The sequence below is a fragment of the Toxorhynchites rutilus genome, chromosome 1 (genome assembly GCF_029784135.1).
Source record: "Toxorhynchites rutilus septentrionalis strain SRP chromosome 1, ASM2978413v1, whole genome shotgun sequence".
In the NCBI taxonomy this organism is placed as follows: domain Eukaryota; kingdom Metazoa; phylum Arthropoda; class Insecta; order Diptera; family Culicidae; genus Toxorhynchites; species Toxorhynchites rutilus.
Window position 1 is genome coordinate 88,155,045 of NC_073744.1, and position 24,515 is coordinate 88,179,559.

At 42.1% G+C, this 24,515-nt stretch overlaps 1 protein-coding gene across 5 annotated transcripts in view; it reads left to right on the top strand.

Annotated features, from left to right (window-relative positions):
• LOC129762724 (DNA polymerase eta) overlaps positions 1-24,515 on the top strand; it is a 104,726-nt gene that overhangs the window by 36,413 nt on the left and 43,798 nt on the right. The window contains exon 5 of one of the 5 annotated variants that reach the window (XM_055761241.1): positions 16,298-16,336. The exons of 3 other annotated variants lie outside the window; for them this stretch is intronic. In XM_055761241.1, the coding sequence (XP_055617216.1) occupies positions 16,298-16,321 (24 nt within the window). In that variant the 3' untranslated portion in view covers positions 16,322-16,336. Of the gene's footprint in view, positions 1-9,008; positions 9,333-16,297; positions 16,337-24,515 lie in introns of those variants that run through there. One more of the 5 variants, XM_055761239.1, reaches the window with a different exon arrangement.

Sequence of the window (24,515 nt, forward strand, 5' to 3'; positions counted from 1 at the left end):
GCCTGTCATGAGTTTCCAGTGGAGTGGTTGTGGCGGCCGGCTTAGCCCTGGCGGCGAGACGAGCGGATCTTCGGCGGATTGGGACATTAACTGTGGATGGTGTTGTGTCGGCAGCTGGAAGGATCGCAGTGGCAACGATACGCGGTGTTGTCGAACAAGACAGCGGTGCGCGGCGACTGGGAGTAGAACTCTCAGGCAAGGGGCAAATTGAAACGCATATAGCGCGAGTAACTTGGCGCGATATAGCGCCTGTTTTTGTAGCTAATGAAAACAGATAGAACGGCGCAAATTGGCCAGATGACGCGAGATGGTGGAGCGCTCGTCAGACACGACTCGCGCGACGCTGTGGCTGAACCACAGTTTTCGTGCTGGTCATGCCGGTTGTGGTAGTTGTGTTTTTTTTCCCCCAAAATATATATTTTATTAAGGCACATGTGGCGTTAGCCTGATGGGGCCGGGAGTCCAATATTTTGACAATTTTTGTCTTACAACTATGTTAGTAATATGTAACCGATTACTCGCGGTTGGCTCGAGGTTAGTATTACAAGTGTTCTCATAATTGGTATGTTGCAGTCTTCGATGCTCTGTACGTGTGCCCGACACGGGATACTTCCTATTGGGATGCAACTGACCATTAATCAGCAACGCCCCCCTAGTCTGTACCTCATATCTAGCGTGGTGCGTCTTTCTCGACTCGAGGAATCCAGGATAGAATGGCCACTAGCCGGCGCAATCATCAGTTCGTGTAGAGTTGTCATGAGCGGTACAACCTTTGGCTCTTGTTGAATGATCAGTGGACTGCACAACCTTCGGCCCGTGTATCTGTAAAGAGTGTGTGTATGTATTGCCGCGACTAAGTAAAAGTTTATCGATCGGATAGGAGGGATATGAAACGGGGACACAACGAAGGAAACATCATTAAACGTTGACATCGGCGTTTCTGAGGAACAGGTATAGATGAAGCAGAAGATCAGGATCCCGGCTACCTAAGATATCCCGGACGGGGATATCCGATTGTCTGCCTTGTGCTCTCAGTGCTCTAGAGAGCTGAGAGCGAGCAGCATGGAACCGGATACACGACCAGACAATATGCTCGATGTCGTGGTAGCCATCGCCACAATCACAAAGATTGTTTGCTGCGAGCCCAATGCGATAGAGATGCGCGTTTAGGTTGTAGTGATTGGACATAAGCCGAGATATCACGCGAACGAAATCACGACCTACATTCAATCCCTTGAACCATGCACTCGTCGAGACCTTAGGGATAATCGTGTGTAACCAACGACCGAACTCATCACCACTCCACATGCGCTGCCAACTTACGAGCGTATACTGACGAGGAATGTGGAAAAATTCATTATAAGCAATTTGCCTTTCAAAAAGTGTGCCTTCTAAAGCGCCCACCTTAGCTAGCGAGTCCGCTTTCTCATTCCCCGGAATCGAGCAATGAGAGGGATCTCATGCTAAGGTAATCTTGAATAATTTTTCGACCAAAACACTCAATAGTTGTCTTATTCTTGTTAGGAAATAAGATGAGCGTTTATCAACTTTCATTGAGCGGATTGCCTCTATTGAGCTGAGACTGTCTGAAAAAATAAAATAGTGGTCGATGGGCAATGTTTCAATGATCCCTAATGCGTAATATATCGCACCCAGTTCAGCGACATACAAGGATCTTTGAGTTTGAAAGAGGCATGAATGAATGAACCGTCAGTAAAGAACATTTTATCAGATCCAGCTTTCCCATATTCTGCCGAAAATATCGGCGGAATAGAATCGGAGCGTAGGTGATCTGGGATTCCATGGATTTTTTGTCGCATGGACAGATCAAAAATGACAGAGGAATTGCAAAAGTATGGGAAGCAAACTTGGTTGGAGATGCCTGGTGAAGGGTGCACGTCGTGGGTAAGGTACTCATGGTATAAAGACATAAAACTTGACTGAGGAATCAGTTGGAGTAGATTTTCGAAGTTATCAATCACCAATGGATTCATGATCTTGCAACGGATGAGAAATCTGTAGGATAATTCTGTGAACCGAAGAGTAAGCGGGGGTACTCCTGCCAAAACTTCGAGACTCATCGTATGTGTCAAATGCAAACACCCCATGGCTATACGCAAGCAACGATATTGTATTCTCTCCAGCTTGAGAATATGAATCCTGGCAGCTGATCGGAAGCAAAAACTGCCATATTCTAACACTGATAATATCGTTGTTTTGTACAACTGAATGAGGTCTCCTGGATGGGCACCCCACCATGTTCCGGTAATTGTTTGGAGAAAATTGATTCTTTGCTGGCATTTCTGTTTCAAATACGCAATGTGTCTCCCCCAGGTACACTTAGAATCAAAATGTACACCCAGGTAATTGAAAAACATAGAGTGTTGGATCGTTTTGCCGGATAGGTGAAGCTGGAATTGGGCGGGTTCGTGCTTCCTAGAAAAAACGACCATTTCAGTTTTCTCCGTAGAGAATTCGATACCCAGCTTGAGGGCCCACGTGAACAGATTGTTCAGGGTATCTTGCAACGACTTTTGCAGAACGACGGGATTAGTACCCGTGATGGAAATAACTCCATCGTCTGCAAGTTGTCTCAGCGTGCAGTCTCTAGTTAGACAATCTTCCATATCATTGACGTAAAAACTGTACAAGAGGGGGCTTAGGCAAGAGCCTTGTGGTAGGCCCATAAAACTGTAACGAGAAGATTTCGAGCTGCCATGAGAGAAAATCATGTGCTTTTCTGACAGTAAATTGTACAGGAAATGGTTGAGAATTGGTGAAAGTCCACGATTATGAAGCTTCTCTGAGAGAATTTCCATGGAAACTGAATCAAATGCCCCTTTGATATCGAGAAAAACGGAAGCCATTTGTTCTTTGCGAACAAATGCGATTTGGATTTCAGAAGATAGCAGCGCGAGACAATCATTTGTCCCTTTACCTCGGCGGAAGCCAAACTGCGTATTTGACAGCAAATTGTTCGTTTCGACCCACTTGTCCAAACGAAGTAGAATCATTTTCTCTAACAATTTACGAATACAGGATAACATTGCAATCGGTCTATACGAGTTGTGATCGCAAGCCGGCTTGTTGGGTTTCCGTATGGCTATCACTCTCACTTGTCTCCAGTCATGCGGGACAATATTGAGCTCCAGAAACTTGTTGAACAAGTTCACCAAACGCTGTTTTGCCAAGTCGGGAAGATTCTTCAACAAGTTGAATTTAATCTTGTCCGACCCCGGAGCTGAATTGTTGCATGAGAGAAGGGCAATTGAAAATTCCACCATCGAAAAATTCTTATAATCGCTTTGAAGTGGAATGTCGCGTACGACGTTTTGTGCAGGAACGGTGTCGGGGCAAACCTTCCTTGCAAAGTTAAAAATCCAACGGTCAGAGTATTCCTCACTTTCGTTTGTATGGTTCCAGCCACGCATTTTCCTAGCCGTATTCCAAAGAGTGCTCATAGCGGTCTCCCTTGACAAACCATTGACGAACTTCCGCCAATATCCACGCTTTTTTGCTTTAATCAAACCTTTTAGTTTGGCTTCTAGAGCTTGGTACTTTAGAAACCATTCCACTAATCCAGTTTTCCTGAATTTTTTGAAGGCAGATGATTTTTCAAGGTAGACCTTTGAACATTCCTTGTCCCACCAAAGTGATGGAGGACGACGTCGGAAAGTGGTAGCCGGTACACGTTTCTTTTGAGCTTGAAGTGCGCTTTCGTAAATCAAACTCGATATAAAATTATACTCTTCGAGTGGAGGAAGTTCATGCATTGAAACAATTGCTTCAGATATGATGGAAAAGTAGTAATTTTCCTTTTCCTGATGGCACCCTGCGATGTACCAGAACTTCCCGCGTTGGGAGCGTCAGCGACAGGCTCTTCGTTCTGCAGGAGGGAGTAAGGATAGTCCTGCGTCGTTGGCACGGAATTCTTAAGCATTTCTGCATAAGTCCGTTTTGAAAATTCCTTTAAGGAACGCTTGATTTTTTCCCCTCTTTGTATGTACACCGGGCATTGAGAAAGATCATGGGTGGCCCGGTCGCAATGAAGACACTTGCGCTCTTTTGCGCAAGAAGTCCCATCATGACTCTCTCCACAATCTGCGCAACGCTTTTTGTTGCAACAGTAGACGGCCGTGTGACCAAGTTGCTTGTAGTTGTTGCAACTCATTACCCGGGGTACAAACAATCGAACAGGTAATCGTAGCGCATCTTTCGAAACGAAGTTTGGAAGGGCGGAGCCCTCAAAGGTTACTCGAAAAGAATTTGTCGAACTGAGAACTCTCTTATTATTTATAATAGATACGGATTTCAGTTGGTCGCATGCAAGAATCTTCACAGTTTTAAGCGAAGAGTTCTTGAAGCGACCGACTCTATCCTTGAGTATATCATTTCGGGTCAAACCCTTTTCGGTGATTACGCCGTCGATTTCTACGTTACGACAGGGCACGTATACGCGATACTCAATCGCAAAGAGATCGCAACGGGTTATATCATTTGCTTGGGTCCGGCTGGAGACGACAACTCGTAATTTGTCTGGCCCCATCCGAGTAATCTCGGTAACATCTGAAAAGTTTTTTGTCAGCTCTTTAGATATGCGAATAACATTGAGGGGTTTGGATTTTCGCCTAAAGTACACAATGAATGGGCCTTTGGAGCCCTCGGGGTATACTTTTTGACGAAAATCCAGTTTTTCTTCATCCTCCTCATCATCAGAAATTACGTTTTCTATTTCCTTTCTTCTTCCAATTTCTCCTTCCGGTTCTTCAGGGGGTTCCGTATCAGAGATATACGTTGGCGTCGTTGCGGGATCCTCCCCGCCTTCAGCCATAGTAATAAATTTCGTCAACTGTTCGATATGAACAGAATTTATTGGTAATAAAAAAAATTAAAAAATAAATATAATAAGATAAACTTCTATTTTAGTTACAGTAGAAAATTATAGTTATTCAAACTAATTTTTATTAAATTAAATTCAAAAATGAAAAAAGTTCCAACAAATGTTCAAGTGCAATATATATGAAGATGGTCACCCTAATGCCAACGCTTGATGATTACGTAAACACCAAGCGAAACAATGGTATTTGTTATGCACAGAAAGTGGAAGAAATGATAGAAAGGAGAAAAAAAAGAAATAAACTTCTACTTGCCGCTGCGGTGTGACGTATGTGATCTGTTGAATGGATCCTCAGTGTCTCGATCGTACACCACTTATTTGGTTGAGATTCACCACGCTTGCAAGCGCGCCGGATGAAAAAAAAAACACAGTAGAATCGATGTGAAAAAAACACCTCTTTCGGATCGACTGAAGAATGCGTCCAATAAGCTTGCAAGTGAGCGTTTTTTGTTCAAGATGTTGTTGTGTTGGTGAACAATCATATAGCGCCGTGGGTTTGACACTGTATGGCTGTACTGGTCCGGTGATTGCGTTAGTAAATAAATATATCGCGCAACTCTGTGTTAATCAGTCATTGTATGCGAGTGACATGTTATTTACACCAAACTGCGACTCAATATGCGCTCTACCACGCTACGTTTGTGGCACGTATGAGTCGTGTTGGTAGTCTCGCGTTCGCTTACGAGCGCTATACGCTTCTCAATTTGCGCCTAGCCTTAACCAGCGTTCGTTCACTTGACCCGACGACGGGAAAAAACGGTTCGGCGTCACTGCAATCCTCTGCGCTTTGTGATTTGGCGGTGGATACTTCGGTGATAATTGCACAGGGTAGCGGAAGTTGCACAATGTCGGCAGAAGAAACTCCAGTGAGATCGATCGGGGAACGAGTGATTCCACCCTTGTGCGTCCCGAGATCTGATGCAGTTCCCACGCAGTCCTTCGGGGAATAGACGTTACCGCCCTTGTGCGTCCCGATTTCTGGTGCTGGTCCCACGTGGTCCTTCGGGGAACAGGTGTTGCCACCCTTGTGCGTCCCGAGTTCAGGTACAATTCCCACGTAGTTCGTCGGGGAATAGGTGTTGCCACCCTTGTGCGTCCCGAAAGCTGGATCGTAAAATACTGCATCTCCCTGGCGCCGGGGGTAGACCGTCAGTACCGGTGGGGGTATAACGTCCGCACTGACGGGGCCTCGACTACCTGGGAATATCGCTGGGTTTCGTTCTTCATCGACGTTGGTTTGTTTCTTCGTCCACAGGCTACAGAGGCTGACCAGCAGTTCCGGTGGGGGTGTAACGTCCGCACTGCTGGGGCCCTGCATACCTGGGGCTCTGCTGCTTCGGTCAGCGACAGTTCGCGGCGAGGGATGCCGGAGGTTGTCCGTCGATTCCGGTGGGGCTGTAGCGTCCGCATCTACGGGGCCCCGACTATCCCTACCGGAGAGCTGATTGGTGGAGTAGTGGTTGGCGACAGGTGAGGTAAGAGTTGGACGAAACACTATTTGGGCTGACGGTCCTTACCGCTAGTCAGCGGTGGGTATGGAGAGTCTGATCGCTGATTAGATCGAGGGTTATATGGAGGCAAGGCGGGTTGCTTGCCTACTGTTGACGATCTCTGACGGATGTCCTTCGGTGGTTGTGTAAGCGGGGATTCAGGTTTTCTTTTATTCGAGGACGTTGCATTTGTAGTTCGATCTCCAGACTGGGCGGTAAGAAGTACTGGTGTTGACGGAGATGGCGTTTGGAAGGCGCCCTCGATTTTCTTAACACAGCTCTCAATAGGTTTACGAATGAGGAAAGGTGCGGGGGGAGGTCCTTATCTTTACCGTCATCCCAACACCAGTAATGCGCAGTACAATAAGCTCACCGTGTTCACCATCCGGATCCATATGTTCTGGTAACGTTGCTCCCGAATAACTGCCTTGAATATTGCGGTAGTTCCCACCGCCTTTATGGCCCCACACCGTGGGTGACATCCGCCATGGCGGCGGCCCAGCGGATACTCAATCACTGCCAAACACCACTAAAATGTTTTTTGTTATCACGCACTACGGGGGAGGCCCAGCCCTTACCCGACAACCGGTATGTCCACAAACAGCACGAAAATTATTTGTTTTGTACAATTAAAAAGTGTTACAAATTATACACCAAACAGGATAACACAAACGATATGTCCAAAAACTTGTGTACGGCGCTGTAACCGCACCAGCGCTAGCTACTCAACAAACGTAAACAATTGTTCACAATACTACTGGTACACACGATATTCGCGGCGGATAAACAGGCGGTACGGACACAAACTAACGACGGTAAAACTCACTTCCACGGCCTGCGTGATGCCCCGTGAAATTTACACGTACAATTATATATAATGTTAGACAAAATAAACATAAACAACGATTATTCGCAGCGGGAGAAAAAACTATGTCTACTCGCTTGCGATATAACAATGGCTGAGGCTGAATTAAATGACTATTGGATGAAACTGAAGAAAAAATATTTTCTGGAGTTTTTTCATTCAATTATATTATTCTTTACCTTAAATAAATACCAGTAACGCCTAAAAATACACAATATCAAAATTACAGAGACAAGCACCGTGCTCGAGTATACGGATTATGATTTTGTGCGCTAATACGGGATAGTTAAAACTTAGTTTTATCGTCCAGTGATATAAACATAGTTTTTATTCTGAAATATTTTATTTCGTGTCTGCACCTCATTTTTAGTTCATTCTCGCGTTATCCGCGATTTTCGATTTTCGAACTTGCCAGACCATTTCGCGGATAATCTGAGTTCTACTGTACTAACAAGTCTATCTATCTATAACAAGTCTAAGTCTATATCAAGGCGCCTAGAAGTATATCCTAAGGTGGGCCAACTTGCTAAAATTACTCTTCAGCCATCTTGGAAGTCTACTGTGTTTTGTTTGTAAACAAAACACAATACGCTAGTGCCGACACCACAGTGGTTTCGCACGGAAACTAGCGCCTGACTGCCGGCGACACCACAGTGGTTACGTGCGCATAGTATCTCAGTGGTCGGCGACAGCACTTTAGTATCGTTTGCATTCTGTTGGGGTTTTGTTTAGGCAACAATAACTTACACACGCTATCAAGTTTTATGTTTTCATAAGTAGGGGGATGGGGAAAAATGGACATATTAAGAAGAACTTTAATTAATTATATCTTTCGAAACTCATGTTTTTCCAAACTTAAATGCCGTTTCTTGCATTTCAATATGAAATGCAAAAAATTTTTCGAATTTTTCGAATTAATCGGCCGAATATTTTTCAATGTTTTTACTAAAATTAAAACAGACCGAAAAGTAGAACATTTTATCGATGATTACCCGCATGGACATATAGTGGAGGAAATATGGACAGGTTTGTAATATTTACGTATGTATATCTTCGCAAATACATGAAACAGGGGAACAGGGTTAAGAACTTATGAAAATTGACGATAAGATTAGTAAAACTTAACAATTTCTAATTTCCCGATAATTTCAAGAGCAGGCGGCGACAAGCCAAGTAATCCGAGTTAGCGCTGCCGGCGCCAAGCGCATATCTTTTTACGAACCGTGCGGACGTCAAAGTGTTAATTAAGAGCAATTCCACGCCAAATCTGCCAGGCGTTAACCCGATTTTAATAAATTTTAACTTACTTATTATTACTATCCTCGACATGGTACTTATAATGGAAAAAATCATAATTTTCAATGTCATATGTCAATGTCATTTCAATTACGAATGATTTTATAAAAGGGAGTATTTAAAATCATTGATCTTTCTTACAAAAAATCTTAATTCATAATCCAGATGTCTGAATAAAACATGATTTTTTACAAAGTTGTTGGAAAATCAATGAACTTTTTAAGAATAACACTGTTAAAAACTTAAATTATTACTTAAATAATTATAAACTTAAATAATTACTTAAAAATTAAATTTAAAATTAAAAACTTTTATATCTCAAAGCACCCGCCCATATTTTTTCTGTATATTTTATTGGAAAATACTTCTAATCTAACAAAGTATTGTATTGCTGTATTGGTGGTCCGAGGACATCAAAGGGGAGGTTCCAACTAATGCAGGTGTCTTTTTGAAACCTCAGGTATACAACAGCAGCGAAGCCGGTTTCACCGCATCGGCGAATGTATGTAGTTGGATGTCATCGTGCTCGTCTGTAGAAGTTTTTGTTCGATAGCAGCGAGGGATCTGAAGCGTCGTTATTCCGTGGAGAGACGCACACCACGCAGACCACTTTTCGAAATGCGAGTCGTTGATCGAATGATCCCAGCCGATTGACGAGCGCCATATCTTTTGGAGAAGCGTCTTGAGGATCATCAGAAAATGTCCGATAAGCCCTAGCGGGTCAAAACCATCATAAGAGTCCGCAAGACATCTCGTTTTGTAGGTCGACGGCCACCAGACAACAGCAGCACATCTATACGATCAGAAATTTTAAACGTAATGTTATCTGTAGAAGTGTCCCACCACATCCGAGGATTTTCTCAACTGAACCACTTAGCCTTTTTAGTACTGCGGGGAACTCGTCTGGCGCCTTCCCGCAGATGCACTTGAATTGAATTTGAGTTTTCCTCACCTCTCTCGTTAGCTTTATTGCTTCTTTATTGCATATCGTCGACGTAATGGCGTTCCACGATTACTTCAACAGCTGTAGGATAGTTCTGTTCGCAGTACTGGCGAGCAACAGGCTCCAAACGTCATGACTTGTATGACGTGGGTGTTCGGATTGATTCCACTTTTAATATAGAAGAATAACTGGTACGGTTGATCTTCTTCTTCTTGAATGGCGTTAACGTTCTCTGTGGAACTTTTGCCGTCTCAACGAATGCATTAACTAGCGTCATTTATTAATACTTAGTTGAGATTTTTTAAGCCAAATAACACGCCTTCAATGTATTCCGAGGGGCAAGCTCTAGAATACGCGTGACCACAGTGCAAGTCGAAGGAAATTTCTCTGACGAAAAATCCTCCGGCCAGAACGGGAATCTAACCCGAACACCCGGCATGATAATGTGAGACGCTAACCACTCGGCCACGGGTGCACTTGGTACGGTTGATCCTTTTTCCGAATTGATACCTGCTGATACATCTCCCGGATATCTCCGGATACTGCAATACGGTATTCGCAAAACTGTATCTGTACAGATAACAGCGACGTTCAAAGATCCGGGCCCTTCAATAGCACGGAATTCAGAGAAACTCCGTGAGTTGTGGCTGCATACCACGCGAGCCTTATTTTTCCGGATTTGTTTGGATTTACCACTGGAAACATCGGGAGATACCAGATATTAGGGTAGGCTTGAACCTCTTCACCGGTTAGCTTGCGTATGTAACCCTTCTCGATGTGGTCTTCGATCTTCGCGTTCACTGTTTCTGATCCAAACATTGCCACCTCTTCAGCGCCATCTCTTTGTTGTTTGGCAGACGCACATTGTCGTACTTAAACAGTAGTCCCGTTTCATACCTTCCATCTGGAAATATTGTTAGGGATTCCAGAAGCATCAGGGCACGCTGGTCATCCTGAGACTGTAAGGGTCTTTCGGGCTTAGTAATTCCAATGCTCTCTAACGAAAAAAAGCTTTTAACTGTTTTATTGAGAACCTCATCGTTGTATTGGTTGGATTGACAGATCTGCAAGGAGTGGTAGTTAACGGAATGTTCAGCAGCGTATTCTGACACACAGCTTCCATAGACGGTCAACTCAAGACGCGTTTTGACGCCTATCGGTTCTTGTGGTTGTCCTTCCCCTTCACTGTACACTTCAGTGGATGTCCGAGATTGAGGTTAACAAGACCTATCATTATACGAGGACAGGCGTTCTCGTACGAATGAATGGGAAGCCTGACAAGATGTTGGTACTGCTTCTGAATCGCAGAATAGAGTAGGGTTTGCGGTCTTATTTGTAGACTCTGTACGGTATGTACGGAACAAAGTTCGTACTTTTTTGCCTGACTGAAGCAATTTGAAATTTGCTGACTTACAATCTGTGACGACTTTTCTAAACGCTGCGTCTCCTGTCCATTTCAGACATAGATTTCTTGGGACTTTTCAGACCTAACTCTTCGGCCAACCTTTGATCCATTAACGAGAGTTCCGAATCATCATCGATAAACGCGAAGGCTTGTACTGTTTTCGAGGGTTCATAGAGACGAACTGGTAGTATTCGAAACAAAGATTTCGATTGAGCTTGGTGAATATTACAGCTCTGCTGAGATGTCCCTTCTGATAGCATAGCAGTGATGCTCCATTTGACGAACTATTGTTTTGTTGTTTCCCATTGTGGAGAAAAGGGTGGTGTAAATAAGTACAACCACTTATTCCGCATTGCTTCTGTTGCCTGCATGATCCGTTGTGCTTCCGTAAGCACTTTCGACAGAGTTTACACACTCGCACTGCTGCCCATCTCGAGTCATAACTGAACTCGGCTAATCGTTTGCACTTTGGAACGCTCTGGCACCCGCCCCTACATATGGGACAATGCTTTTCTTGGGGGGTCTTCGTAAACTAATTGGTTGCGTGTCCGCTACTAAGCGAACGATCATGAGCTCATAACTCATGGCCCCTCAACTGAACATCTTAGTGTGTTATTCTAGCTACTATGTCCACGCAACAATCATCATGTGTCGGTAATCCCAGTCCCTTACCGCTCACATTTTCGGTCTGCGGCACCGGTAATTGGCACTATTAATAACGCAACAAAGGAAACCTCATATCAACAGTCCCACTGTGAACAGCCTAACTGTGAACATTCAAACAATAGCAATATTCTTACGCCGAAAACGTGTGTTGTGCATCGATAGAATAGGAATTCTTTTGCGCCTAAACGGCTACTGTGTTATAGATAAAACAAATGTTTATCGATAGATAGCGATACTCTTACGCCTCAAAATGGTAACAGTGTAATATACAACAAAAGTTATCTTAAGATAAAAAATGTACTCGAATGAATTCGGCTCTGTTACAGCTGAATTGCTAAATGAGCCTAATAAAATAAACTATTGGGATAAAAAAAAAATGCTTCTCAAACCCACTGAAAGAAGTTGGTTTTACTTTCGATGGTGACATGTACGATCTGTTATTTCCCGACCCGGTTTCTGAATGTATATTCAAAAATCCATCCTTCTTAACCCTCTACCGCCCAAATTTTTATTGATTTAAAAAATTATAAGAGGTTGTGTCCAAGATACGACCGCATTGTTGACGTAGAACTACGCTGTTATTTTATATAAGTCGCTTGTTTGTACCTTCGGATATTATTCTATAATGCTGTGAAATTTTAGAAACAACTGCTTAGTAGAATAATCTCTGGAATGGTTTTTTCATTGTAGAATCAGTTGACGATAATTGATTGATGATTCATTCTTGCTCTCGCAAAACAATACACTAGCTGATCACAATTTATTTCATGTCAATGCATTGAAAATTTACCTCGAACGCTATTCCGGTGGCCTTTTTTGCAATTGACATAGACTCGGCTACAATCGATTATATACATGTTGCACCAGTACCATTATTCCACATCTCATAACTACATAAATATATCGTTGGCACCGCATGGAAACAACAACAATGATAACACTTGCAAGTGTCAAATATCATGCTACATGTTATTTAGTATTGCCTCAAAGGAATTGTACCTCTAGGCATCGTTCGAACAACGTAAACCAAGCGCCAAACAAGCGTTCGCCATAGCATGCATACAGAGCCATACATTGGTGGCTTGAAACTACTAGGAATATAACCACTTCTCATCATTTTGCGCTATTCTCAAAAGAAACACTTTTGTTAATATTACTAGCCTCGAAAAAAGTTGCATTACTTTCTCATGCTTGAGAGAAGCGCAGCTGTCACCCTTAGTGGAGGAAGTTTTGCTACTGGCAAGCGAAACCTAATCACATATAAAATTCCAGAACGACATTTACTTTCTTAGTGACTAAACAAGCGAGATGAACTATTTTTGTTAATATCAACAACCTCGAAAACAGTAGTACTGCTTCATTATGATCAATATTAGCTCAAATGCAATCCTAGTTGAAGACAGTTTTGCGACTGGCACGCGAGCCCAAATGACTTATAACATTTCAGTAAGACATTCAAGATTCTTGATATTCCCCAAATAATTTTTTGGCGCACAACGCCTGCTTCGCCATAACGTCAGTTCAATGCGTTGATGCATTCTCAAAGACACCAACGAAACCCTTATGATGACGGAAAACAAACAATGTTAACTGCTTGGAAAAAGACTGAATTATGCCACACAGCTTGTACTCTGCTGTAACACCCATCGATGCGAATTCGCTGATGAGTTTGTCAAGAGCGACCGCCTTCACACCAGCAGGGGGAGCTTGATTTTGATTGCTGCCTGGGTAACGGTGTTTACATTTTCGACCGACGCGCCGAAATCACCTACTTCGCTGTTGTTTGATGCGGTGTCACACTCGCGAAGGCTCGGTTCAGTGCGAGCGCTTTTTACTGCACCAACATCGCGTGCATCATTAGATGACGCTTGCCTCGAAATGTTATTGCCCCTGGCAATGCGTTCGTTTTTTGCAGGGCTCGAGCCTGCCTTCCACTTCTTCTTACTCATCACACACTACGCGAAGCGTCCAATTTATGACGCGGAAAGAAAAACACACGATACGAATAATGCGTAAAACGAACAGAAAAACCAAACGACGATATCCAAGTTGGATTACCACTGGTGGGGTCCAATCTTAGATCGAAGCGCAGCGAAAGCAAAGTGAACTGGATTGCTCAACAGTCCGATGCCGAATGAAAGTTTGCCTCAGCGAGATCCACTGTTTATACTCTAGGCATTCCCCTCCATTCTTCTACTTTTCCTTTGTTCACGGAGACTTTAAATCCTATGATTTCCCCTTCGTTGGTCGTCGATAAGTTGCTCGTTCTTGACAGATCTGTTCGGGAAAGCACACAAATGGACAGAACAAATGTGTGGGAAAATGGAATCGCTTAAAGTTTTCATGAATTTTCACCATTTACAAACCAAGGGATTCTTATGTATAGAATATTAAACGAATCTTAGAGAATTTCCGATTCGTTTAGTATGTAAATCGCCAAAATCCGTTCGCGGCAACAAAAGTTATTAACGTTAACTTTATTTCATAAAAACGTGACCTGTTTTCTGATTTGGCACCCTTCATGAAAGACGTAGTTCTACGTCAAAAAACCTACTCCACTTTTATCACGAATTTCAGACTTTCAACATAAAATACGCCTAGCGAAAAGCTGCCAGCATAAACAATGTGTATGTGTGATAGATGAAAATATTCTAAAGTCGTTCTAGTGGGGGTGAACATTGAAAATAATGTCTGAATAATATGAAAAGAGAATCCGCGAAGCCCGTCTAAAGGCGGGCTTGGGCTGTAGAGGGTTAATGGAACGAGGCGACGAGATTAGTTTCCCAATAAAACTTATCATTATAATATCAAATTATCTTCAGATGAAATTTTTATATGAGATTATTATATCACATGAAGAAAACAAAGTTTTACACTCACATTGAATACCAGTTTGATACGTAGAAGTTAATTTTCATTAATGATTTTTTTATTTAAAAAGTGCTCATTCTGCCTGAAAACTCATTATTATCTTCGACACTTCACTAACTCGTAAAACGTAGTTCAATGGCGTGCCGTTTATTTCGTTTCCACCGCGCTTGCATCCTCTGCTGTTGAATACAGCCACGAGCTGAAGTCGAGCAAATTTGGATTGCGCTTATCCCTAGAGTGTTTGGCCCAATCAAGATTCAACGTCGAAGGTAACCGTTCCACCAGTTCGTATCGTAAAGAAGCATTATAGACGAAATCGTGCACTTCACATGCTTGGATTGTTGCGACCAAGTTCTCTACGGTGAGCGCGAAGTAGAAGACCGTCTCTAGCCTATCGATGTTAGGCGATGGTAACGATCGGACCTTTTTACAATTGCTTGTACAATCGCCTGACTGCTTCTAGAGCTCTCCCTTTGAGGCACTTTCGAAGCCGCAACCTATTTTCTTTGTTGGAGAACCCGCATATCTGAGTGGAGTTGCTGAAGTTCGAGAAGAAGAGAGGCCAATCCTCTGGGTTGCCACTGAATTCCGGAAGATCTTTCGAAACCGCTTGTCGTGCGGCTAGCTGACTCCTGTTTAGAATACATACACGGGTTAACACGATGAATAAAAGAAACTTCTGAAGACACTGGATGTTGTTGTGGATTTCTGGGTTGCACGGTGCCTTGTTCAAAATTCGGAGCAGTATGCTCTGCAGGCCCAGCCAGTTGCCTTGGCAAAGGTTCTTCCATCTCCTCAGGCTCTAAACCGGAGTCAACTTGTTTATCGCAACGTTCAGTATCGGCCATCCATTCCTCGATTTGAGATATTTTCTCCGTCTAGTTGACACTTATCTTCCGTACTCAAGAAGCACGTCGTATTTCTTCATCAGGTATTTCTGTTCAAGTTTTTTCTCTTCTTCGATTTTCAGCAAGTGCAGCTTCCTTCTTCTCCTTGCCTCACTTTGTGTACTCATTACAACGCTCTTCGCCGTCTGCGACTGAGCAGGCAATGTTTGATTCTGAGTAGGTACGGAGGGAGCCGTACGTTGTTGATTACTCACAGTGGGACAGTCGGCGCAACTCCAGCTCACATTTTGAACGTCCTGCGTTACCTTCACGCACCGAAAACGGAACCACCCAATGGCCGATGATGGCAACAGCAATGGCCGAACAGCAATTTTGACATTGCGGTCCACCTATAGTACAACGCCTTGGTCTGACTCCGGAATAACCGCTGCACTTGCGGCGCCACTAGATTTACCGGTTTGCTTTTCTCCAGCTATACGCTTCTCAGGGGCTGTTCCAGTCCCGGCCTGATCGATACTAACTACTATTATCTGGCCGCTAGTAGAGGGAACAGCAACGGTATTTGTTGAACAGGATGTAGCGTTCGTCGCGGCTCTGTGACTTGCTGATTGTTCATCATGACCGTTTTACTCGCCTTTTTCGCGGTTTCGGCTTTGGAATGCTTCGACGACATCTTTCGGCTCGGTTAAAATAATTTATAAAATGTTGGAACAATAGTCGCGGTCGTCGCCAGAATTAACCGAATTCGTGAACTTTATTACTGAGAGTATATCGTGTTATAAATTCCTACGGGAATGATAGATACAATAAGTATTTAAATATATCATCTCGAATCTAATTCAATTACTTTTAGTAATTCAATAATAAAGTCAATATTTCTAATTTGTCCTATATTGTAAATGAAAACGAAGCAAACATTCTCTTTAGTATCTAGTATATAGTACATCTTAGTAGTCCATACTTGGCTCCTGAATTGTTTTTTTTTTCATTCCAAACCCAACTGTCATCGAATAAAGACGTTCTCCAAACTAAACTTATAAAAGGTTATGGGCTCCACGGCGAATACTGTGTGCGGAATTCCGCAATTCAACGGCGGACCGGATTTTCAGCACTGGAGCTTTAGAATGAAGATACATCTGGATTCGGTCGGCGTTTTGAAGAATTTGACGGAGAATGCACCGGAAGCGGAAGCGAAGAAAAAGAAGTTCGATGAGTCGGATCGTAAGGCCAAGGCTCTAATCGTAAGTTTTCTGGCCAACGAGTGCTTGGAAGTAGTCAGGGAGAAGTCGACTGCCAAGGCAATGTGGACGGCACTTGAAGCTAAGTTTGCAACCAAATCGATCGGATCTCAATACCTGATAAGGAAGCAGCTCAATCGGCTGAAGCTGAAAGAAGGCGAACCGATGAGACCGCATCTGATGGTATTCGACGACTTGATACGGCAAATGAAGACGGCTGGCGCGAAGGTTGATGATGTTGACCTGATGGTGCTGCTGTTCCAGACATTACCTGATTCGTACGACCCTCTGGTAACCGCCCTAGAAAATGTTCCTGAACAGGATCTCAAGATCGAAGTTGTGAAGCAACGTCTGTTAGCTGAAGACTCGAAGCGTCGGGAACGAAATGAGGAATGTGGCGAAGCGAAAGGTGCGGTTTTCTCCGGTGATAAAACGAAGAAGACTTCAAGTTTCAAGGAAAGTGCCATAAATGTGGCAAACGCGGTCATCTGAAGAAAGACTGTAAGCAGAAATCTGGTGGTGAAGCTAATTCGGCTGAAACGCAGAGGAAAGCAGTAAGTTTCATGGTGAACCGGGACTACGCGCAGCAGAAGAACAAAAAACTCGTGTTCAATCTCGACTCCGGGTCCAGCGACCACCTGGTAATGACAGCAAGGTGTTCCGGATCGTTCAGAAGCTGAAACAGCCGATTGTGATCAATGTGGCAAAAGATGGTCAATCATTACTTGCAAAGACCGTTGGAGAGATCTATGGGAACAGCAATAAACTGTATCCGCTCCATATGAAGGATGTGCTGTATATTCCGGAGCTACGCGACAATTTAATGTCAGTGAAGAAGCTAGTGATGGCTGGAGTACAGGTAATCTTTGTCGGAAAAGAAGCAGTGTTGAAGAGAGACGGCGAAACCATCGCTACTGCCCATCTGAGAGGCGGACTCTACGAACTGGAGATAAATCTGGAGAAATCGTCAGCAAACTTGTGCAAGAAGGAAACGGATAAGTTATGGCATCGACGGCTCGGGCATTTAAGTGAGGACGGCATGAAAAAGATGGTAAGCAACGATCTGATGACGGGGGCTGAGTTTCGTGGTACCAAGCTGAGTTTCTGTGACGCCTGTGTACAAGGGAAACAATGCCGTGACCCGTTTAGTGGAACTCGTGACCGAGCATCCAGACCCTTGGAAAGGATTCACTCGGACGTGTGTGGTCCTATCGATCCTCCTGGATGGGATGGATCAAGATACTTCGTAAGCTTAATTGACGATCATACCCACTTTGCCGTGCTGTATCTGATGCGGAAGGATTCCGAAGTCTTCAACAAGTTCCAGGAGTATGAGGCGATGGCTACAGCGAAATTTGGCTTGAAGATATCGACCTTAACTGTGGACCAGGGACGTGAGTATGGCTCTAATGCTCAGAAAGATTTCTATCGTAGAAAGGGCATACAAATCGAACCGACGGTGGCTTATACGCCACAGCAAAATGGTGTCTCGGAACGGTTCAACCGAACTGTAGTTGAAAAAGTGCGCACCATGCTGATCGACGCAAGCGTTCCCAAGGAGCTGTGGTCAGAAGCTGTCCTGACTGTTGTCTATTTGATTAACCGAAGTCCGACAGCAGCTCTCCCCAAAGACGTAACACCGGCTGAATCCTGGTATGGAACCAAGCCGTGCGTGAAGAAACTCCGGATTTTTGGGTGCAAAACCTTCGCTTGGATTCCTGGCCAGCAACGAGGAAGCTAGATGCGAGAAGCAAAGGAACAGTCCTGGTAGGCTATGCTCCAAATGGCTTTCGTTTGTGGAATCGTAAGGGTAGAAGGATTATTATTGCTCGTGATGTGAAATGCGATGAAGATTGCTTTCCGTATAAAAAATGCTCCTACAAGAAGGACTCGCCGCTGGTAGTATACTTCCCTGACGAGCAAGAGGGGGAAATCACCCACTACTCCGATGATGAAAACCACAGCGACAACAAGCCCGACATTGATGAACATGACGAGACTGACGACGAATTTGAAGACACTGCAGACACCGGGGCGCTCCCTTCGCAATCAGAATAGCACGAATCCATGGATGAGGGTCAACCGTTGCTGAGGCGCAGCGAACGGGATCGCAGACTCCCCGGTAAGTTTCTCAATTTCTTTTCGACGTACAGTGCAACTTCTGCTGGTTCAAACATTAGAGATGTTCCAAGCTGCTACGATGAAATCGATGGTAGAGATGATCGTGACCAGTAGCTACAGCCTATGCAAGAAGAGTTGGATTCATTGAAGGCGAATCGAGTCTGGAAACTGCAATCTTGTCCCCAGGGTATCAAGCCAATCCAATAGAAATGGGTGTTTCGTGTGAAGGAGGATGAAAACGGCGAGAAGGTTCGTTACAAGGCACGACTTGTGGTGAAAGGTTACCTGCAGCGTCCGGGCATCGATTATGAAGAAACCTACGCACCCGTGGCAAAGCTGACTATGATTCGCACTGTTATGGCAGTAGGCGTTCATCACCGATTCCTGTTTCACCAGATGGACGTTAAGATTGCGTTCCTTCACGGTGATTTGAAGGAAGAAATCTTGGACTAAACGATTGAGAGGGGGTGAAAACGAAGCAAACGTTCTCTTTAGTATCTAGTATATAGTACATCTTAGTAGTCCATACTTGGCTCCTGAATTGTTCTTTTTTTTTCATTCCAAACCCAACTGTCATCGAATAAAGACGTTCTCCAAACTAAACTTATAAAAGTGTTCACCTGGCAACACTGTGAAGTTAATCCAAAGGCAACTACTAAGCTGTAAAATTCAACGAATTTCCATGGAAAAAGGCAACATAAAATCCATCATCACACATCAAGCTTGAGGTATAGGCAAAATCTGATAGCATGCGTGTTATATCAGACATTTGTGCATGATTAAATATAAAAATCAGTCAAAAAGTACGGTCTCTGAGCGATCTGGTTGAATCAGTTAGTACGTTCAGGCGTTACGGTTCCTATGAATAGGATGAAATATTTCACTCTATTTGATCAACAAGTGTTGTTATTGATACCGAGGTTTTGTTTGGCACATCATATTGTCTACCTATCCAAGTGATCTGTGAGGTTCGGTGATAACAAACAAGACATGTCTGAAGAGATGGTGTATTGTATTAAATGCGATAAAGAGGAGAAAGACCCGAAAAAAGTTATCGAGTGCACATATTGCCACAAATCCGTTCACTTCAAGTGCAATAACGTTAAAGGGAATGCCGTCCGAAAGCTACGAGAGCAACCCTATTATTGTTCTTTGGAATGCTGTGAATTCTACCAGCGGATAACTGCTAATGTTAATGCAGAATCACAGGTACTCAACGATCTACGGCAAGTTTTGACGGAGGTGCGAGAAACCAGAAGCGAGATGCAGTTGTTCAAGCAAACGATAGGTGAAGTTGAAAAATTCCAGAATTTCCTGTCGGAGAAGTTTGACACTCTGCTATCCGAACAGAAGGCTTTGAAGGTGGATTATAACCTGCTGAAAACCAACGTTCAATCGATATCAATGGAGCAAAAATCATTGAGGGAGCGTGTCGTCCACCTAGAAGGAGAACTTGATCGGGTTAATCGAGCTGCGATCGCCAAAAATGCAATCATACTGGGGATTCCATCGAAAAGTGGCGAAAATATAACAGACATAGTTCGGTCATTCGCTGCTAAACTTGGTTGCCATTTACCAGATGATGCAATTGTGGAAACTCGTCGATTAATAACGAAAAACTCTAATGCAATTGATGGCAAAGCAGCTCCAATTAGAGTATGTTTCAAGGATGATAAGATCAAGGAGGATCTGTTTGCAAAAAAGAAAATTCGTGGGCAGTTGCTCTCTTCTGACATGAATGAATCATTCTCTAACCCTGTAAGGAGAATAGTTTTGAGGGATGAGCTAACTTCGTTTGGAATGAAACTGTTGACTGAAGTCCGCGAACAAAAGGAACTTGTAGAGTGGAAGTTTATTTGGCCTGGTCGTTATGGAGCGGTTCTTGCAAAGCGTACTGAGAATTCGAAAGTTGCAGTTATACTAAATCGAGCTGACCTTGAAATGTTGGAGAAGAATGGATCGAAGAGACAACGGAACTCATCAGGGAATTTGAATAGTCCTTCCTCGCCTGCGGGACCATCTCCAAAACGCTAGTGTTAGGAGTGGAATTTCGAATCGCCGTATACAAATTTTATTATTAAATATGTATTGTAATAAGAGCTATATTTGTATTGAAGATTGGATTAAAAATAAACATACTTATAATACAAATTCCTCATTTAGGATACTCCAGTTCAACATACGAGGGATCAATGAGCTGACTAAATTTGACAGCTTGAAAGAAATACTGCATAGATATGAAAATCGTATTGATGTTATCGTGTTGGGTTAAAGCTGACCGAACGAACCTGTACCAAATCGATGGATATAGAGGATTATTCTCTTGCCGAGACAGCTCTAACGGTGGACTAGCTGTGTTTGTGCACAATGAGCTAGATGTTGATGTGTGTAGAAATGTAACGATAGATGGATTTCATCACATACATTGTCGATTGAAATCACAGGGAAAGGCAACTAATTTGCATGCGGTCTATAGACCTCCTTCTTTTGATGCCAGGAAATTTTTGTATGAAATAGATAATATGGTCTCGGAATCAAACAGCGGCGATAGAAGTATTTTAGTCGGCGATATGAACATCCCAACAAACATCACCTCTAATAACATAGTGTGTGAATATATGCGAATGTTAGAAACATACAATATACGGATAACTAACACGATTGTAACGAGGCCTATCAGTAACAATATATTAGATCATGTAGCTTGCTCAGACACTTTAACTGAATCTGTTGTAAATGAAACTGTATTCACTGAGCTAAGCGATCATTGCCTGATTTGCACATCATTCAATATGACATGCCATACCTCAATAAAATTTCTGACGAAACGAATCGTTAACCATTCTCGCTTGGATGACCGATTTAGACAAACCATAGCAAATCTTCCACCCAATTCATCTGCTAACGAAAAACTAACATATGTAATAAATGGATACAAAGCGAATTTAGAAGAATGCACAGTCTCAGCTAAAGCCAAACTCAAAGGTTTCTGCCCCTGGATGTCGCTTGATTTATGAAGGTTGATCAAAGTGAAGGATAATGCTCTTAAACGTAAACGTAGAAATCCGGACGACGTACATGCATCAGAGATACTAAGACACGTTTCGAAGATGCTACAAGAAAGGAAAGTGAAAGCCAAGCGCGAATATTACGAACGGATATTGAGTGGTAATAATCAGAAAATGGTATGGAATCTCATTAACGACGTGACACGAAATAAGGACAATCACAATAAATTGATCACGTTACGTGACGGCACGCAAATAATAACGGATCCGAGTTACATTTGTACTAAGTTCAATGAATTCTTCTGCGATGTTGGACCTAGCCTTGCTTCCACGATCAATACTAATAGGAACATTAATCGATTTGAAACCATGCAACCACTACAGTCTTCGATGTTTCTAAGACCTACCTCTCTTAATGAGGTAATCGTTATTTTTTATTTAGTACATCATCTTCGACTACGTCGCACAGACTGACTTAAAACTAACTATACTAAATCTCTAATCCTAGCACTGAACACGTTTCTTGTCAACAGAAAATCAAATTCATTACAAACAACATTAAAGGAACGCAAACAAAAATCAAAACTACTGTTGTAACCGAAGTTTGTTCTGTGGTAAGGAATTGCTAATAATGGAGAGTTTCGAAAACGACGAGGCGGAATATTCAATGGAATCTGTTCCAAGAGCTTAGGACAGTCAACATGACCCATTAAAACATCAAAAACAAACAGCCTTTGTGACTTAGTTCGCCTCGATGAAAGTGTTTCCAAATCGATCAACTTACAACGATCAGCATAACAGGACTTGTGTGAAGTTAGCGGATAAAAGTTCAGCGCATAAAAGTTTTTGTTGCATGCAAGTTTCTCTTCAACGTCTTGTTGGATTTAAAGAATAATGAATTATTAAAATTGAAATAAAATGAGTGTTTATTAGGTAACTTCCTTCGAAATCATGCTCATTTGTTAGAGAAATAATACATTCATCTTTGAACATGTATCATTTTCTTCTAGATCGTGTCAGATAAAAATTATAGAGAGAAACGTGAGCATGAGTCTATATAGGAAAATATACCATATATTAAAAATCAAAAAAAGTTGTTCGAAACATAAAAATACGCTTATCTGGGGATAGTCTCATTCGATAGAGAATTGTTTCACCTATCTTCAGCCAGAATTTCAATTTTTTTTTATCGGGTCTAAAAAAAGTTATAGACTGAAAAGTGAACATGGGTAATGAATTTATATATGAAAAACAAGCCAATTTTTGAAAATCATAAAAAGGTGTTCGAAACACAAAAATACGCTTATCTGGGCATAAGCTTATTTGATAGAGAATTTTTTCGCCTATGTTCAGCCCGAATTTCAATTTTTTTTATCGGGTCTAAAAAAAGTTATAGACTGAAACATGAACACGGGTAATGAATTTATATAAGAAAAACAAACCAAATTTTGAAATTCAAAAAAAGGTGCTCGAAACATAAAAATTCGCATATCCGGGGATAGGCTTATTCGATAGAGAATTCGGCCGTTCTACGCATAGTTGTCCCATTTTCCAAACACAGCAACTAAGGAAAACGCAATCAAAGTTTTCTCGCATATTTGTCTCCCAAAATCTTTAAGCATTTCAATTCAGCAATACACCAGGTTTTTTATAAGCACTATACTATTGTTTAATGAAATGTGATGAGATCCCATCACTGAATCAATTAAGCTTGATCACGGGTTTACAAATTCATGGCGGGACTGTTATGCCTGAAGTATCAACATGGGACAATTGAACTTGATGTTGTTTTTTGATATACTGGGAACAAACAATAATTTTTTTTGTGTTTTTTCGAAAAATTATGCATAGAAACATCGTTTTATGAAGAAATGAGTGATCTGCGACACCTTCGCAGAATAGGAAAATCATTGTTATCAGGCATTCGCGAACAAGGTGTACACGTGTTCTGTTAAACTTTTTCTTATTTTCTTGAGAATTAGTTCGTTCTTCCAAAGCAGAAAAGAGTGCATTAGGCCTGCTGGAGGTGTGACATGAAATTCTTGTTCTTGAACCGACTTATTCGATATGGATCTACAAAAAATACATGGTGGGACAGTTATGGATAGAATATCAACATGGGACAATTGAACTCGATGTTGTTTTCTTTTAAGTTGGGAATAAACTATATGTTTTTTTGTGTTTTTCAGTAAAATTATGCATAAAAACAATGTTTTATGAAGAAAAGTGAGAATCGTCAAAAAGTAACATGGGACAACTATGCGTAGAACGGCAGAATTGTTTCACCAATCTTCAGTCAGAATTTCAATTTTTTTATCGGGACTAAAAAAGTTATAGATTGAAAAGTGAACATGGGTAATGAATTTATATATGAAAAACAAGCCAAATTTAGAAAATCAAAAAAAGTTGTTCGAAACATAAAAATGCGCTTATTTGGAAAAATGCCTAAGAAAAACAAGCCAAATTTTGAAAATCAAAAAAAGTTGTTCGAAACATAAAAATACGGTTATTTGGAAGAATGTTTATTCGATAGAGAATTGTTTCACCTATCTTCAGCCAGAATTTCAATTTTTTTATCGGGTCTAAAAAAGTTATAGATTGAAAAGTGAACATGGGTAATGAATTTATATATGAAAAACAAGCCAAATTTAGAAAATCAAAAAAAGTTGTTCGAAACATAAAAATGCGCTTATTTGGAAAAATGCCTAATCGATAGAAAATCGTTTCACCTATACTCAACCATAATTTCAAATTTTTTCAATCGGGTCTAAAGAAAGTTATTGACTGGAACATGGACTTGTGTGATGGGTTTGTTTGAGAAAAACATACCAAATTTTGAAAATCAAAAAAAAATTGTTCGAAACATA